This window comes from Paramisgurnus dabryanus, chromosome 19 (assembly GCF_030506205.2).
Source record: "Paramisgurnus dabryanus chromosome 19, PD_genome_1.1, whole genome shotgun sequence".
In the NCBI taxonomy this organism is placed as follows: domain Eukaryota; kingdom Metazoa; phylum Chordata; class Actinopteri; order Cypriniformes; family Cobitidae; genus Paramisgurnus; species Paramisgurnus dabryanus.
In genome coordinates this window covers 34,721,071-34,740,682 of record NC_133355.1, presented here as the reverse complement: position 1 = coordinate 34,740,682, position 19,612 = coordinate 34,721,071, and the positions used below count along the sequence as shown (strand labels likewise).

The window sequence follows — 19,612 nt, the reverse complement described above, 5'->3', positions numbered from 1 at the left end:
AATTGGCACAAAGCACAGAGCTTTGAATTTGAAGTTATCCTCTAATGTTCCAGCACGAGGTTGAATGGTATCGAATCATGCCCCCCTGTACATCAAGTCTGTCTTACAACCCCATTGCATTTCTGCTAGCTGATGAAAATCAAGTGCTATGATAGTATGTACTAAATTTTTTTTTATATATATATATATATATCTTATGGTACTTTCTGGATGCTTTTGTACAGCCTTTGAAAAAAGTTATTGAGAATTTAAAAACATTTTTAAAATTTGTGAGGAATTATAAAACTACAAAACACTATTTTTTACAGGGTTTTATGTTTCAACAACATAAGTTAATCAGAAATGTTAGAAAAAAAGAACGGTTTCATTACACACTACTACAGTGAATATCATGATGTCAGTATTTCTCTCATTAAAAAAACAAGTGAAAGAATGATGATTGTTTTAAGTTTTAATTAAAAGTGAACAATTTGTACGTTACTTGAAATACCTTTTATATATATCTTTAAATTTACAACAACAAAATAAAAACTATACAGCAGAGGAATAAAATATTTAATTTTCTGTACCGAATTACTGAATCTGTAGTCATGTCTTTGCTCTTTATAAAAACAAGATAGTGTATTTTAATGAAAATTTAATAAAAACTTAAAATATTTCTGATACTGGTTAGACAAGATAAACAATACCACAAAATATACCATCAATCTGCAGCATATATCTATACAATGAAAAAAAAAACACCAGTGTACCATAAAGCCAACAGTGGAAATTAGCTTTTTTTTAACAACTCAAAAACTTACGCAAGACTCAAATCAAAGAGCGTTTTGAACTGTACAGCATCAAATGTCCTCAACTACAGCTGAATGAATCTCACAAAACCTTTAAATTAAATTATCTTCACCCAAAAATCAAAAGAAAATGACTATTTTTGCTTATAAAAAAGATCACACACATGGAGCCAATTTCCAGATGACATTTTATTATTGTAATGCATCTGGACATTTCACTTTATTTCAGAAGCTGCATGGAAGCGTCAGTGTGGATTCTTGTTAGACTGTCATTACAGTTATGTCTAAGGAAAAAAGTGCTTAATTGTCATAATGCTAAATATTTACAATATGGCCCTTGTGCTTTTTATTGTGCAATATCTAATTCTATTTTCTTTCTTTTTTGATTTTAGGGTGAAATATGACCTAGTTCATCGTGAGATTCACCCTGACATTATCCAAAGTGAAGTTCAGTATTGCTAAAAATATAAAAACAGAACAAAGACATCACAGACACTGGTTCATCTATATGAAAGAGTTCAAGCGTCATAATAAATGCCCACTAAAATGAACATGAGATAAAGTGGTACCATGTGCTGCTGTCCTGAGAATGTCAAAGATGATTTCAAATACACACAGTGTGTGTCCAGGGTGAGAGAACAGTGTTATACCGTATACATCTGGGTACAAAAATCATGTAGTATCAGTGTTAAGGCCAATCAATAAAGACATACATTCATTCTCAAAATCACTCACTACTAAAACAGTCTGTTTATCACCAGTGTTATAATTGTCACAAAATTTCGTCAGTGTCAACATTTTCATAAAATATTATTGTCATTTTTAATTGTAATAAAAGTCTCTTCTTGTTCACCAAAAATGTGTACCGTAAGGACAGTTTAAAAAAAACACCCCAACCTACACAGTCCCCCGTTGACTTATCCCCAAAAATTCTCCAGTATAGATCTCACCACAAAACAAAGTGATCTGGCACATGGGAATCATCAACACTTCAGAGCAATAGCATTCAAAGCTTGCTCCTTAATTAATGTTTGAAATGAAGTACCAGTGTCTGACACCCTCCTGAATCACTTCTTTCTTTCTTTCTTTCTTTCTTTCTTTCTTTCTTTCTCTTTCTTTCTTTCTTTCTTTCTCTTTCTTTCTTTCTTTCTTTCTTTCTTTCTTTCTTTCTTTCTTTCTTTCTTTCTTTCTTTCTTTCTTTCTCCATAGCACTGAGTGTCTGGCCTGAGCACTAGAAGAAACAGGATGGTACAGTGAGCTGGAGGCTTTTAGAGGAGCTGGGGGCAGTTTCCATTTGTTCAGGGTTCTTCCTTAGAGACAGACATCATGGCCGATGAAACCTAAAATAAACAACATTTGTTACAATTCATATAGTCCTAATTTTGAGCACAGGGTTCCCATTGAATTTCCATGACCTATCTTCAGGATGCTGAGAGCCTGAATAATGTAGTGTACACCATGAGTTTATAAAAATGTAGCTTAAATGTGTGAAATAAATAAACAATGCCAAAAAACATCTGCGGCTTGGCTCGGAAACAGTATTCCTTACATCACAACAAGCAAATTAAATTTTGATAAATGGAAACAAACATAAATCCAACACATTTCAATGTCTGGAATTGACCTTTTAAAATTCCATGATATTCCAGAAATTTCATGACCCGTGGGAACCCTGTGAGCATTACGGGGATGATTTAAAATATGTTCATAAAATATATATTTTTAAATAAGCTTATATTTATTTATGACTGAGGTGGGTCCAATTTCTGATCCCCCAGTAGGCGTTTGAAAGAGTACTTATGGTTATTTACAATCTGCGGCCTCTAATGTCCTGACTGCAGTGAATTTATAATCCGTCTCAGGGCATATTACATAAATAACATTCCAAGGAATGCAGAGTAATGAATTATGACTTAAAAATCTGATTACAGTTTTTCTCAGTCACTTTGGTCAGCATTTCTCAAATCATTCTTAAAGTTTGCAAAATAATGTGTGCATTTCTCAGAACAATGTATACAAACTGCACAACGTTATGGATGTCTTGCAAAAACCTGTAACTTGTTTAAAATCCTTCGGTTATCTCTTAAAAGTAATTTTTTATGTCAGTGAACATGCAAATGCCATCAAAATATCAAGTCATTTTTGACAGTAATTTATCAATTCACATTTACAAAAGACTAAAAAAAACTAGGAAAAAATGTTTACAGTAACAGATTATAACACAAAGGTCAACAATGTAGCATGACATGACCTTTGTGGTGAATCAAGTCCTAAATGTTTTGAGGTGTCAACAGAAACCAGTATAAAAATGTATCAAACAGCAGACAATTGTACATAATCAGCTGCATGTTTGTATCAAAGCATTTGCAATTCGTGCAAAACAATGAGAATTTGCTTTTATTCAGCAGACTTGATGATGTGCAGGTTGAACGAAGTATTTAATAAAAAAAAAAATACTTCTGATCTGAGAAATGCTCCAAAGCAACTGAGAAAAACTAATGCAGTCATATGTCTTATTCAGATTTCTAGTAATCAGAATAGTAGCTTATTCAGGTTATGGTCTTGTAGTATTAAAAATCGAATAAAAGGGTTTAGTGTTCAATACAACGCACAATACAACGCACAACATCTGTTTATTCGTGATCATTGTACTTTTAGAAAAGCGTACACACCTGGTGTATATTTTGCTCTCCTCATGAACTTCCATTTCTGAGCTCTTAAACTCATTCAACTCTTTTCTTATGGCAGCCTGGAGAAGAAAAGAGAACACAGACTGAATAAAGAGAAAGAAGAATCTGAAGAGAATATCTTCATCATGATCACATTATAGATTGATGGTCAGGGTTTTATTTTTGAAAAGTTTCTTATCAAATGACACTTCAATTTATATGGATTGTTTAAGAAGGGCTAATGGACATTTAACTTTCATTACTAACCGCTTTACTATAGGCAGTTTCCTAGACAAGGGCAAATGACATCAAACGTATAACACAAAGTCAATAAAAGGAGTTTGTACATTGTACTTTTTAAGACAATTTGATTGGTCCAATATGAGCTCTGTCACTGTCAAACTGAAGCAGAGTAATCGACTCTGTAGGTGAAATTTGCTTGCACAGCGGCTGATAGCCCTGCATATTTTTCCATTACCTAAGCGTTCCTTACTTTTTTCAGTTGAATGACTGCATAATTTGCGTATGTAACGTGCATTCATTCTTGTTGGAATTTTTTATGTGAACTACTACTATATGAAAGCATATTGGTAGCAATATTCAATTCATAATGTAATATGCAATATGCCATGCAATATGTAAAATGGCAATGCATTCCAATATTTTAATGTACATTTTTTATGCTATATGTGGAAAGTTTGGTGCAAAATGAAAAGAATCAATAATTTAATTTACATTTGCCATTTCCAACAGTCCTTTATTTAAATAGTTTTTAATGCTTTATCCGTTGCAAAATTAAATTGGAAATGTTTTAGCCAAATTGATTGGAAGGGTTTTACATGGCCAAGTAAAATCTATAGCAAAATGATCGTTTAAATGTAATTTTACCAAAAACATTTACATTTATGGGCAGGACAAGGTGGATTGCATTTTCAATTACATAGCGTTCAATGTATGTAGCAAAATTCAATTAAAAATGCATTCAGGGTCGGCCACGCTCCTGCCCTGTGAATCACTGCTTCAAGGCAGGGCCAGCATCTCTCGTTGCATGTGCTCACATGGGAAACATCGCGCCAGCAGATTAATCCATCAGTTAATATAATCAGTTCTGCTGAAGCGATGTTTCCCATGTGTGCACACGTACCGGGAGATGCTGGCCCCGCCTTGACACAGTGATCTTAATGCAGATGATATAAAATGAATCCCGTCGTGATTTTGGTCATTTCGTCCACCCCTAGTAGGTAGGTTAGTTCATAAGTATGTAATTTGTGACATAGCTATTGTCCGTTTCTCTTTAAAACACAATTAGTTTGGAGAGTAAGCTCTGGGTTTACCTTGTCGGCAGGTGTGAGTTTGGTCCAGGGTTTGTCTGCACGCCGGTCATAGTCCTGAGCATGAGTGCATTCCACATACTCATGAAAGCGTAGGATCTTTCTGGCCTGAAGCTCAGCAACTGTGGGCCTTTGTGACAACTGTACACAACAAAAAAAAATTACACAACAATTTTTACCTTAGTTTTCTACCATAAAAGCCCCAATTGTAGTTTTTTTGGTTTTATAGGAAACTGATAGTCAAGAAAAAAATGAACTATGTTTTGAATCTCTAATAGTAGTACGTACATTTTTAGTAAGTAACAGAGAGATTCAAGGCTGTTTTATATAGAAAACTCAATGATTTCAAAACAAGTCAAGTATAAGGCTCAATTTAAAATGTTCTTCAAGCACGTTTTTATATACAATAAATAAATATATATTTGCATCTGCTTATTTAACCTTTCTGGTAAGCCTGCGTTTGATCTCGCTTCTCTCTGCCCTTCGGTCTGCTTCATTCTTGGCTGAAACAACAGAACATAAATATAAAAAAATCCATTCAGAAAGCACTGTGACACTAGCTTGTAGTTTCTATCCACCATATTTTCGAATTTGAAAGTAAGTGATGTGACAAATTTGTTTTTCTGTGTGAGACTTCTGTTTCAATAGCAGGCCAGTAGAAAACAATGGGTCTTTTTACACATGGTCACTTCATGCGTTTTCTCTGATCTGATAGCTATCCGATCGTAAAAAGACCAGGTGTAAATGCCCTCCGAAACATTTTCGAGACTGATTTAAATATGACTTCAGGAGGTGGTCTGGGACGCATATCAGATGAAACTGGACAAGTGTAATACATCTGGTTGATGAAACCACATCTTTCAGCGCATAACTCCTCCCAAACACAAACACGTCACCCGAAAGTAAGCCGTCAAAGATGTAAATAAACATAGACGACACACTTGTTGCTTTATGGAGCGACGACAGTGGGTAAAAAAGCTTTCTAGAACTAATAAAAGAGTCTAATAATATACTTAAATGACATTAAACAAAGAAATAAAGCTTTGAAAGAGAGTTTTGTGAACGCTTTTCATGGATCTGTAGGATAAATCATCGTGCCGTCACTCTCCTGCTACTCTGTACTGCGCGCTTCAGCTCATGCCGAGCAAGGAGACGCGCATCCCCTGCCCAACACACAACATACAGTAAGTGCTGCCTATTATTGCATAAATGCGTCTTACGTTTTTTAAGTTGGAGTAATCAATAGTGTATTTGCATTTCACGCTGGAGTAGAAGATCGGATTCATATCCATTTTGCCAAGACGGATTTATGTGGCCAAATGTAAATGGTTTTAACAAATCAGATAGCTAGATAGAAAACACATGAAGTGACCAGATGTAAAAAGGGCAAAAGTTGTGGAAGCACGCACAAAACGAATTAAAACTGTTATGGTTAATATTTTGTGTTAAATATGCATGAATGCTTTATATTATATTACATTGCTTCTTACACACTAGAGGGAGACATGACCTGGTAATTATTTGCTTTTTAATTTAAAACAACAAAAATCTGTGCAAAACATTAAGAACTATTATAAACAGTAACTAATAAGCAGGGCCAGAAAGAATCTGAATTTTTTTTTGCTTTTTCTGTAAATTGTTTTGGAAAATCTGCAGAATGATTTTAAATGTTTGTTTGTTTTAAATGGAGAATGTAAGCTTTAAATATTACAAAATTGCATTTAAAATAATTACTTTTTAAAGGCTTACAATGAAAATAAATACACCAAACCAATAAGGCCTTTAAATTAAACTGGACCAACATGAACATGTCAAGATAGAATTATAGTTTGTATATAATGACATTGTTTATAGTGTTATATATTACAGCAAAATAAAAAAGCTTGTGGTAATGGATTCTCATAAATTTAGCACATATGAAGATCATTTCCTCATTTTTATGACGCAATGTAAACTTTACATTAAACATAACAAGAGCATTTGTCTTGTAAATGGATTTGAAATGGTCATGTTCTGACTATCGTGCGCCACATAGACGACAGCTGTAAGTTTTATTTCATCTCAAATTTCAAATGGTTTGTGATCTCTATCATTAAAAACAGTCAATGCAAACAGCATATGCAGGGTTAGGGTACTTGTCAATGACGGCTCACAAACGTGCAGGATAGGCTATGTATGTGTGCTTGTTGTCAATGACGGTTACTGGTAACAAACACGCTCAAACGCGGAGTGTGTGCTTGTCAATGACGTGCATTATATAGGGCACGGATTCCATGTTGGCCTGCTAATAAGCAGTTTATGTCATATATATTCTGTACTTTAATCTCTTTTGAATTTTTTTGTAGTAATATATAATAGCAGAATTAAATCAAGAAGCTAAATCAGCATAAAATCAGCACAAATTATGCCGGTCTTTCAGAATTTCATAATAAACATTAACCAGCCAGTGCCCCTCGCAATACGACTGCCATTAGCTTTAGTGGCTCACCAGAAGTCTGATATAAAAGAGCTCAAAGATGGCGGCACCCACATTTATGTCAAAAATAAGGTGGATAGATTCTACAAATGACTGGAGGACACATAAGTTTGTGAAGTAAAAACAGTCGTCCACACACTGACCTAGCAGGATGTTTCTTTGCTCAAGTTCTTGTGGAGTGGGTCTCTGACTCAACCTCCTATGAAAGGAAGAATGTCAGTTGATGAGATACAACAAAGCAACTCTTAAACAAAGGGGCATTTTTATAAACATAATGACTTTTATACTGTATAAACTGTATAATGTATCCCCCCTTCCCTTACACACCCCTACACATAATGGCCATTTCACATGGTACCCGGCAGTTGTGACTGTGTAGTTCATTTTTAAAAGGAGATGTGCCAAAAGTGGGAAAATGGGGGCAGTTACAGAGATTGAGTGCACAGGAAAAAACAAGACATGGCTCTTCACGGCAGGCGCTGTTGAAGATAAATATATTTGCACATTTGGTCCCCACACCATAACTGGGATTACCAGTTTACCATGGGCACACAAACACACAAACAAAAACACACACCTTGTGAGTGTGGTGCCGATCTTGCTGCGAATTTCCTCCCACTGTTCTTTGCTCTTCCAGGTGTCGTTCTCCTGATCCTGTGACTGCTCTTTCTCCTGCTGGCGCTCCAGCTTCAGTGCCAGAGTATCCTTGCGCTGTACGCGACTTGCAAGACCACCTAACAACAAAGATCACAATGAGCATCTACAGACCTCCACAGAAAGGTGTATGAATAAGGAATATGAATCTCTCATTAATAATCATATATTTACACATGTAATATGCTTGTACAAATAATTATGTTATGTTTAAACAAAAGCAGTACATTTTATTGATTAGGCAGATGCTTTTATCCAAATGACTTGCAGTGCAGAAAGGTAAATTGTAGGCTTGTTGCGATAGTCGGTGAAACGGTGATTACCGGTGCTTCAGCCTCTCACCGGTTAGATCACTTGCCCACCGCGACACCGTCTTTCACCGTCGTTTTGATATTTTCTTGTAATTAAATCATTTAGTTTCGTTAGAGAGAGCAAACACTTACAACTGTATGTCTGCTGTCTGAATCTAGCGGAGCTGAACGCGCGTCATCACAGAGCAGCGGCTGCGGGTGTCAGATTTCATTAATTCCTCAGACTGCAGCAAGCAGACGATGGCAGAAGCCGCGTGCTTACTCGTTTTTGTTATAAGATGCATATATGATGTTTAATGTAGGCGAGATCGTTTTGTTGTTGTGTTTTTCATTAAGAATAATAATAAACCCATCATTCAAGCATCGCTTTATGGAGGAATAGCCGGTTGCTCTGCTTGGGACTGGCGGGTTCTGTCAGAAGTACCTGCGCACATTGACTCAAGCACTTAAACCAGCAGTTGCACTCGCATTTACACGCAAATTCATACGCGATTTAACGCAGCGTACGCAAGCGCTGGATTTAAACAACAGTTGCATCTAATTCAAAAGTGAAAGTAAAATGTGCACATCTATATGTGCATTTATAAGCCCCTCCCACCCGGTGAAACCGGTAACACCGGGTTTGTCACGCGCTGATTAACCGGTGGGAAAATTCTGTCACCGCAACAACCCTAGTAAATTGTATCATTTATGTGTTTATTAAACCCATGAATGTACAATATTTTGTTGAAAAAGCAAAATGTCACGAAACAGATTCTGAATATTGTGCATTAAGCACTACATAAATAATCATACTTGGAACATCCTCATCTTCCTCCTCATCATCATCGCTTTTATAATTGATGGGTCCATCTGAGTCAGACTCCTCCTCGTTCTCACTGTTTCCAGGTCCCTCAGGAATGACAGAGACCCGATGATCTCCCACCAGACCCCGCCGGCTTCCTGGCTCAAGCTCCACTCTCCGTGTGGGACAAGGAACGGGTCGCAGCTTCTGGAGTTCTTCTTCCATGTCAAAGTCATCATCCTCTGGCCTGAAAGACACAGAAACATATAACATTGTATAAATATCAGTACCATTTTTTAATTAAACTTTTGTGTAATTGAGATGTCTGGTCTGATAAAAAAATACTGTTTTAAAGTTTTAGCCAGATTTGATGCGGCACCAACAAATAAAATTGTACATATATCCATACATTACTGGTCAAAGTTTTGGAACACTCACTTGTTTTTCATATATATCGTTTTTCCACATTACACAATAATAAAAACTCATCCAAACTATGGCATAAACCAAATGTAACTGTATTATGTTGGTGACTAATCTATTCACAGCCCTACCTTATCATGAAGGATATTTTTTAAATATTGAAGGAGTTCACATTTATATATATATATATATATATATATATATATATATATATATATATATATATATATATATATAAAAATTATTTATTTATATATATATATATATATATATATATATATATATATATATATATATATATATATATATATATATATAAATATATGACCTGTGAACTCCTTTAATTATATTCAATTATATATAAAATTAAAATAAAACAAATAAAATAAAACAAATGAACGTACGTATGACGTACATACAAACATACATACATATCCCTAATAAAGAGTTGCATTTTTCAACTAGAGATTATACAATTTTTAATTTGTTTTAAAAATGTAATTAGATTTAGTTTCTTGCTAATTGGTCACTTATTGGCCACCAACAAATGTCTATAACATACCTGTGTGTGTGCCTAGATATATCTAATAAGTTATCCTGCAGATAATACCAATGGTTACGATTACCCTAAATAGGCACTTTAAATAATGTCTATGAAAGTAGCAGCATGCTAACATGAGTTACGAGGAATCAGCAGATAATGTTGTATTTTCAGCTGAATTTATATGTACACTATGTAAATACTTACAGTCTAAGAGGTTCAATAGTAACAGGGAGGGAGTATCTCACTCCTCCTGGGGCTTCTGTGAGGAAATCTGGTGGTGACTCAAACAGAAGTGAGTAAGCTCGCTTAGTTCCGTCCGAGTTGGGCACGACCGGCCCTGGACTGTTTAAGGCTTTCTGGATGCGTATGTGCAGAGGTAGAGGGGGCTGAGAGGGCGGCTCTGTGGTGGGGCTCGGCGGGTCCACGTGGAGGATTACAGGGGGCAGCTGGGTACGATGAGGGAATGGAGGGATATGGTTTGGTGGAGGAGAGAGCGCCCCAGAGCTTACGTTTCTGCTGTCGTCAGACTGGACAGAAAGTGGGGAGGGGTCTGGAACAGGGGCGGGGACTGTAGACGAAGGCTGAGGCTGACCAGAAGAGGAGTCATCTGAATGACGTTTGGTTACAGGTGTCATTCTTTTTGGAGGGATAGGAGGAGATGGCTTGGCTTGCACTGTAGCTTGAGAGGGATCCACTTTTGAAAATAAAAAGCAAACAATAAGTTAGCTAACAGAAGTTAAAAACAGAGAGAGAGACAGAGAGAGAGACAGAGAGAGACAGAGAGAGAGAGACAGAGAGAGAGAGAGAGAGAGAGAGAGAGAGAGAGAGAGAGAGAGAGAGAGAGAGAGAGAGAGAGAGAGAGAGAGAGAGAGAGAGAGAGAGAGAGAGAGAGAGATAGACAGTTTATTTGAAAACATAAAGTACAATTTGAACAAAGGAAGATGAAAGGTGCCATAATATAATAGTCTGTCCCCACTACCAACAATGCAAAAAAGCATTTCATACCAAAGAAGAAATGATTGTTTCATTCCTGTACGATGGATGGCACTAATGGACAATGAGCTTCACACTCTACACTTATCTATCACTTTACACTAAATCTATTCGTTTTACCAGTGATTTTACCGTATGGATGTAGTGATTTTGTTTTTGAACCTTCAAAAATGTTTGGATTTTTTTCTTCAAAATTAATTTTGCTGACTCTTTCACTAAAAATATGTCTCAATCATCTCCCTTGTTTAGTAGTCAGGCTATATATATATATATATATATATTAATGCCCTATTATGCATGACCACATTTTTATATATAATAGATGGTTAATGACTGGAGGTAAAGATGAACTCTTCACTATTCAGACCCATCTGAAGATCTTCCTCAGGTGTGTGTATATATTGTGGTATCATGCAAATGCGCAGTAAAGTCTATGATCTGATGAAACTTTCAGCTTTGTTTGGGGGTGCGTCATGGCTCGTTGGCATGGTTCGTCAGGTCATTACGTTTATGAATAGCGCACACCGCCCGTGGGTGTAACTACATTAAAAATAATGAGGTCAGACAGGAGAAACTGTACATTATCTTTACAGTCATACAGATTACTTAAAAAGGCAAAATTTGTTTGATTGTAATTAGTGTGTTCAAAAGTAGACATTTCAGGCTTTCTTTGGACATTTGTATCATGTCTGTGTGGCGAGTATTCGCGGAGTATCAACTGATTTTCTGTAACATGTTTCAGAAAGATGTTTGCGGAGATCTAATAGTGCACCGTTTATTTAGTTTATTTGACAAAAGCACTAAGTTTTGCTGTTATTTGAATGTACACAAGTAGACCCTTCGAATGATTGCGTCTTACATGCAAATGTATGGTTATAAATGATGAAGTATTTTAGGGATGCTCCGATCAGGATGTCTGCAGCCGATACCGATTACGGATTTGTTGTCTTCGTGATCGGCCGATACCAATGCCGATACGGATTCTTCAAGCTGATATGCAAGCTCTTTGATGACTGTTGAAAGGATGCACGATAATTTGCTTGTGATTGTCATTGCTAATCTCGTAAGTGAAGCAATTCCGCATTAACTATCACAGATGTATCGCCTGCAATATGTATGCGATATGGCCCAGCTTGTCAGTGAACTACGACTTTGTGTAGTAAAATGCCGCTTCATCTGAAAGCAGTTGATGGCGATTTACTACTAATCAAGGAACCGGCTTCACTGACGAGATGGGCAATGTCAATCACATGCGAATTATCGTGCATCCCTACTTGCAGTAATTAGGTATGTTATTGTTTTAATAGATATATGTGTTGTATATGCTGTTTGATGGGAATGTGAAGACGCGCCACACTGTTAGGACCAGAGCGCCTCCTCATAGAAAATACACATATCACTGTAAAGGCAAAGAGAGAATGGGTATAAAAATGCTCGCACTGCGTAAAAATGGTCTCTAACTGCAGCTGCATTCAGGAGCCCTATGATGACGAAAGTTAACAGAGAGATCGGTTCATGAGATCGGCAAATTTAGTGAGTACCGATCAAGTCATTTAATGGCGTTATCCTCCGATACCAATCTGCAGCCAATCGATCAGAGCATCCCTAGAGTATTGTCCTTCAATAAACTTCCAATTTACAGCTTATTGGTAATAAGTAAGATAGTTGTTGTACATTTATCATGATCTTAGTATGCTTTGCTCTGTCTAGGGCCGTGTTTACGTGAATGTGTTGTAAGCAATCACAATATAACATCCGTTTGCACTTTTAGTCCACACACACAATAATAAGAGAAATATTTATACATCTTCCATTGTTTACATCAGAGATAATTTGTTATACGTGTAAAATAAACCAACGCACACATCATTCATATTTCACAAGTAAGTGTTAAGTTTAGTCTTTCACTACTCTATGTTGTTATATAGCATATTATACTTGTGCAGCTGCCTTCTGTAATTCAAAACAATACTGGCTTTCAGTCGTGGCCATCCACTTTCACTAATAGCAGGACATTATCAATGTGACAGTATCTAGGTACGAATGTTTATTATAAGGACAAAAGGCTTATTGTTGGACGCAGATTGCTGTCTAAAAGTTTTCTGTAGTGTCCATTCTTGCAATCAGCTAGTTTAAATCAACTGTATACGGTAAAACTTTGATGATTAATTAAAAATAATAGTTTTACTTTTTAATGTCCTATGATATTTAAATAAAATTATATACTAATTATTAGGTCTAAGCAAAGAAGGATTATATCTTAGAAGGATATGAAGATATTATCTTAGATGTTTTCTAACCTTACTTTGCTATTAATCATGACATTTTTACAAATAAAATACTATTATCTGTCCTGACTGTAATTGTTTCTTTGCATTTATTTTGGATTTATTGTCAGTGTTGAGCTCGCAGTTCAAATGTTCGTCAGCCACCCAGGAAAAACCCCTGATCACACAAACAAGCAGAAGTTGCCACCCTTTTATCAGTACAGTTATCTGGGTTTGTATGATTTGAAGTGAAACTACATTTAAAACCTGTTAGACAACTTTGTGTAGTTTATTCACAGATGCCCCTGAGTAAAGTTAGGGTTGCTGCACTATGCTGAGAAACGGTGCAGTCACAAACTTCCCCGGCCAATCGACAGCTGTATGAGCCAGAACATGAACACAAGTCTGAGCCTGCCTTTGTCTCTGTATCTCTACCGTCTTTGTGCTCAGCATTGTGTAACTATTTAACTTTCTGTCACTGATGTTGCCCATGATGTGATACTATGGGCCTGCCCTTGGGAATTAATCATCTCTGATCTAAATCTAAAAAGGCCAAAGAGAATTGGATAGTGGAATTTACATGCCAATCTCTGCCCAGTTCTTGGGCATAAAAGGGGGATGGCGTTCCCCACTCATTCAGCTTTTGTTCTACGGCAACAATGCGGGACACCGCACTAGTGATGGGCGATTTTTAAAACACTACTTCATGAAGCCTCGAAACATTTATGAATCTATTGTTTTGCATCAGCGGTTCTGATTGTGTTTTAAACTCTCCAAGTCAAGTGATTTTAGCAAACAAGGCTTTTTTACATTATAACTGTTTCGAGAATCCAGTGGTTCAACACTATGGGGGAATTGATCACAAAGTGAACCCATGGTTAGGAGAACTAAATAAAACTAAAAACACAGAATACACTTTTACCTAATTCTTTAATCAAGTTAAATAAATATTTTTTTAACACACAGGGGTCGACGTTATCGCGTGTGGTAATGCCCTGCTTTTTTCTTATCAGTGCAAAAAATGCTGAATATGTTGTATGTTCAAAATCAACAATGATTAATACATCATTCAAAATGTTAAAGTTTCTAGTTTTTTGGTATCCCAATAAAAACAAAATGTTATGCTTTTTGCAAAATTAAGAAAACAAATATGATGCTCATTCTGCTCTCTTTGTCTCAGTGAAGTTCTCACAGAAACGTGTCGCAAAATTTACTTTCTGCAAAGACTGTAACTTTGCAAATACTTGTCAGACAAACAAATATAAATGTCTATATAATGCTTGGAATCTACTTTCAAATAATGTAAGTGAAATTGAAAACAAATATTTTTACTGTGTGTAAACTGTATGAGAAGAAGGAGAGGTACAGTTTTTCTCGTTACATCATTATCTGAAATTAGCTAAGATCGCCACACACCTGCGCCATTCACAAGTAATAAAAAGTTGAGATGATCCATATGCATGGCTCACGCCCCACAGTCAAGGGACAGTCAATGCCTTATCCGTTTATGCATACAGTGCTGTGAATGGGTGTTGTTTTACTGTTGTTGATTCTAAGTGCAGCAAACCAGACATCTAAAGCTGTATTTACTCGCGTCTGTCTCCTCAGTGTGGGCACAGCCGCAGGCATTCATTTGTGCTTATTTTAAATAACACAACACGATGGCACCATGCCTCCACAAACACACGAGGCATCTATATATGTGCTATTCTTATAAATGATGCGATTGCAAACAGGATATCTAAAACCTTATTTACTCTGTCTCTGCATTGCAAAGACATTGTGCACATCGCAAGTCTCTCTAAACACACGGCCAGACGCCTCCCAAAATGCACGAGGCATCTATGTTTGACACGCTTTGTGCTATCATAATAAATCATACGACTTATAATCGCATGAGCAAACCGGACATCTAAAACCTTGCTTATTCGTGTCTGTCTCGGAAATTAATCACTGCCCATAGGGACTTAAATATCTCAAATATATCTGCATGTGGTTTTGGACATACAAATATAATTTATATATGATTTAAAACGTTAAACCTCAAGAATTGAATTGTAACTTGTTATTCAGGAGTTGTTATGCAAGTCATGTAAACAAGCTGCAGCTGGTTCAAAAAGCTGCTGCAAGAGTGGTTACACGATCTAAGAAGTATGATCACATAAGCCCAATTCTGCCATCTTTACACTGGTAACCAGTTAAATATCGCATACAATTTAAAACATTTTTAATCACCTACAAAGCCTTAAATAGCCTAGTGCCTCCGTATCTTTCGAAATTACTATCAGAATAAACTCAAAAAGTGTCTAAAGGTGGCAGATCCTTTTCCAACTTAGCCCCTAAACTCTGAAATGATTTACCCAACAACGTTCGAGATTCAGACACAGTCAATCAATTTAAGTCTAAGCTAAAAACAATTATTTTTACCAAAGCATTCAAGTAATTTATCTAGTAAATATACTTATGCCACAATGGTAAGCTTTTCCTGAACCTGAAAAAGCATACATTCATTATACTGTACAACACTTGCATTTCATGTGAGCAGCCCCTATGCTAATAGTATTTTGTTTCTCTTTTCCTGTGGTGTCCTCCGAGACTAACAGATCGTTCCTGCTCCCATGAAGCTTATCACACCACTGATCTACTAACCTACCATCATCATAATGCCCAGACGATGTCTGACCAGCAACAACTGACCGCTTCCCTTTATTTAATGTTTTTTTCTAGTTCTCAATAAATCTTTTAGTATAGTATTTTTCTTCTACTGGATCACCCAAGTCTGCCCAGCGACAACCAACCAACTGTTTTTTCTCCCAAGGACTTTTTTCCCTATAAGGGTTTTTCTCATAGGAGTTTTCTAACCCCTTGGGGGTCAGCTGACATTGGCTTAACTTCTACGTTACATTTTTTTCCTGTTTTTATTAATGTAAAGCTGCTTTGGAACAATTAATCAATTGTGAAAAGCACTATATAAATAAAATGTATTTTAACTGAATATTACATTATTTAAAATAATTTGTGCAAAATATATGCTTTCCCCTTTCTTCTTTGGGAGAATAAGTAACCAATATTCTTATAATTTATTAAAAATATGTGCAATCTTTGGGTGAATTATAAAAAAATTACATACATAAAATATTTGTATCACTATTTTTCAGTACTTAATAAAATAGAAGTTCTAAGACAGTCATTTTAAACTTAAGCACTTTACTTAAGACAACTCACTAGATTTTGAAAGAGAAAAACTTCTGCACCTTACAAACATACTAAAAAACTTTATAGTGTTGTTATGTACTTTGCTGTTAACCATTTAGTCAAAGAAAAAAAAGTAAAAACACTTTTCTATTGGACAAAAGGGCATGAGCTAAAAACAGGATGTGTGACCTTGGGTAGGTTTCTACACCTTTAGACTGTTCTCTCAATTTTGTTTACGTCAGATTATGCAAATTAATGTATATCAAGAGGGAAGCACAAAGCCTGTACAGTTGAAGCTGTATAAAGAGGGCCTGATGAGATAGGACTTACCTTGTGAAGGTTTCGGAGGGGGCATTGGTGGCTGTTTAGGAGCAGCGATGGCAGTTGATGGCGGATGGGTGGAGTGGGCGGGCACAGCAGGCGGGTTGTCATGGTCTCCTTGAGTTAATGGGGTAGCTATATTGCTGCGAGAATCATCAACATTTAAAGACACAGTCCGGGGAGGCGGCTTTGCAATAGGCGGAGCAGAGGATGAGGATGATGACGAAGATGAAGAAGAGGAAGAGGAGGAAGATGAGGATGGGGCTTGAGCAGCCTCATTGGGGGAGGAAGCAGCCATGAGCCATTTGGGTGGGAGGATGGCCTGTTTAGTGTGTGGCTGTGTGTCTCTTGCTGAGATAACTCCAGATTTGGGCTCAGGAGTAAACCGCACTCCCACTGATCCTAACAAAGAGCACAGACACAAAAAACACAAATGAGTACACAACAGAGGCAGGAGTGGACGAGGAATAAGATTAGAATAATCTTATAACTGCATAAACAGTGCTGCAGTGATGGATAAATAAACGCTTAAAAGACCATATGAAATCAAGATTGGAGTTTTGTGGCTTTTAGTGCATACTCACACTATCCAAACCGGCAAGGAAAGCACACTATTCTAAAAGCACAACGCTATTTTAGTGTTTTATGTAATGTTATAATAGACATAGTTGCAGAAAACAAAGATGCAGAATGTATTGGGGTTGACCCCATTACCATAATAATGCATGTTGCCATTGCCTCTCTCTTGCATGTTTCTGTGACAAGAATCATATGATACGTAAATATGAGACGTGAACTTATGCACAATTCTTCTGCACATGTGTTTTTGCATCTCATAAAGAAAATAATATGATTCACCCAATTACATGCATACGTTTTTTTCTGATGATCGGATCACAGATGGGAATACACCACCCCTTTCAATATGATCGAAATTTGCATCTGATAGACCTCAATCGTATTGATTGAGGGGTTTACATTAAGGCTTTTCAATCTAGTTGATCTGTCAATACAATTACCAAACAGCTTTTTATATGGCATTATATTTTAAAGTTTCCTAATATGGCTTTAGAGCAGAAATTCTCAATTCTGGCCCTCGATATCCACTTTTCTGTAGAGTTTAGCGCTAGCCCTCATCAAACTCTGCCTGCAATTTTCTGGAATTTCAAAAGACCTTAATTACCTTTGCTCAGGTGTGTTTGATCATGTGTTGATGGGCATGCTAAGTTATTTGTTGCATGGTTAAACGTGTCTTTGCCAATTGAATAAGTGTGCAACATGTAAGAATGTAATCATCATTTGGAAGTGAAAAAAACACAAACATGCTTTAACAGCACAGCACACAGCATCTTTTCAACATGACAAAAACCATACAAACCATCTGAAATGTTTGAGGACGGGACACAGTAGACAACTGAGGGGCACTTTAACTATGACATAATTTCACAGCACAGCTTCTAAGCTTTGTATTTTATTACTTATTTTAATACTACAAAATTACCTTACATTATAAATAGTGTAAATAATTTTTGAAATGGTCTTAAAAGGTTAAAAGTGTATTATATTCAAATGTTGGTGCATAAAAAACAAATCATTCTTGGTTTTTATTAATAAATTTTTTTTTACGTGAGGCACATTTTTTTGAATAATGTCATTCTGACATATATTTAGGTAATTTCTCATGAATGGTGACCAAATATTTGAGTTTTACCTGTTCGTGCTCTCAGCTCGTCCTCAAGGGGTGTGTTTCTTGGCAGTGTGCTGCTCTGCACGGCTTCAGAAACTGGTCGGACCTTTAGTCCAGTTTCAGATGAGCTTTTCTGAAGACTAGGTCGAATGTCCATTTCTGAATGAGGCCGTACTAATTTTCCATCAGACACCTGTTTCACAGGCTCTGGTCTCCGGGTGTCTTTTTTTTCTCTTTCAATGCGTCTTTCCCGTTCTTCTCGATCATCTCTCTTTGGCTCATCTACTTTTTTCTGATCTTCCTTCCGGTCTCTTAATGGTTTTCGGTCCCGGTTTTCTTTCCAGTCTTTCTCTTCCCGTTTCTCCTGGTCACTTCTTCTCTCTTTGTCCCGTTCATCTCGATCGCTTCTTTCTTGACAGTCATCTTTATCTGGCCTTGTATCCCTCCTCTCTCTCTCTCGTCTGTCTCTGTCCTCTCTGTGGCCTTCCCTGTCATCTTTTCTGTCCATCCTATCTCTGTCCTTACTTTCTTTCTCCTCTCTTTCATCCTTTCGATATTTTCTGTCATCGTGTCCGAGTCGCTCTCTTGGTAACGATCCTGCTTGCTTCTCCGTGTCTGAGGGCAATCTGCTGTGGCGGTCCGTATCAGGTGGTAACCGGGTTCGAGCATCCACATCCAAAGGTTGCCTGTTCCGACTAACATCTGAGGGTAATCTGCTGCGACGCTCTGGTTCCGGTGCAAGGCTATTTCTCTGATATTCTGTTGGTGGCCGTGATGATCCCTTGACATCTGATGGATTATCCGACCTGCGGTCTCCAGTCAATGAAGCTTTTTGGCCGTTCTTCACTAAAGTACCTTTAGGATGACTCACACTGTTAGACTCTGAAACAAAGACTGGATTGAAACAATCCAGATTTTGAGAAAAAATAACAGTTAAAATTCATTCGAAACCTGATGTCCTATGTCACCGAATACTACAAAAAAGTACAGAATGTATGAAATGATGTAATGCATAAAAACCTTAGTATTTAGTATTAAATAACATTTTAAAACATTACAGACAGCTGATTTCTGTTTCTATGCCAGGAGCAAATGATGGAATTAATCTATTAAATGAAAACAGTCAGCAAATGGCAGAAAACTTTAAGCAGAAAGTTTGCTTTATA

General features: G+C 36.7%; 1 protein-coding gene across 3 annotated transcripts in view; it reads right to left on the bottom strand.

Annotated features, from left to right (window-relative positions):
* Positions 1 to 438: 438 nt before the first annotated feature.
* phactr4a (phosphatase and actin regulator 4a) overlaps positions 439 to 19,612 on the bottom strand; it is an 82,690-nt gene continuing 63,516 nt past the window's right edge. For all 3 annotated transcript variants that reach the window (XM_073812665.1, XM_073812666.1, XM_073812664.1), the window contains 10 exons: positions 18,471 to 19,340; positions 16,769 to 17,161; positions 10,188 to 10,677; positions 9,028 to 9,263; positions 7,845 to 8,001; positions 7,411 to 7,466; positions 5,233 to 5,294; positions 4,795 to 4,932; positions 3,464 to 3,540; positions 439 to 2,131 (listed from right to left, as the gene is read on the bottom strand). In XM_073812665.1, coding sequence (XP_073668766.1) covers positions 2,116 to 2,131; positions 3,464 to 3,540; positions 4,795 to 4,932; positions 5,233 to 5,294; positions 7,411 to 7,466; positions 7,845 to 8,001; positions 9,028 to 9,263; positions 10,188 to 10,677; positions 16,769 to 17,161; positions 18,471 to 19,340 — 2,495 coding nt within the window. In that variant the 3' untranslated portion in view covers positions 439 to 2,115. The remainder of the gene's footprint in view (positions 2,132 to 3,463; positions 3,541 to 4,794; positions 4,933 to 5,232; positions 5,295 to 7,410; positions 7,467 to 7,844; positions 8,002 to 9,027; positions 9,264 to 10,187; positions 10,678 to 16,768; positions 17,162 to 18,470; positions 19,341 to 19,612) is intronic.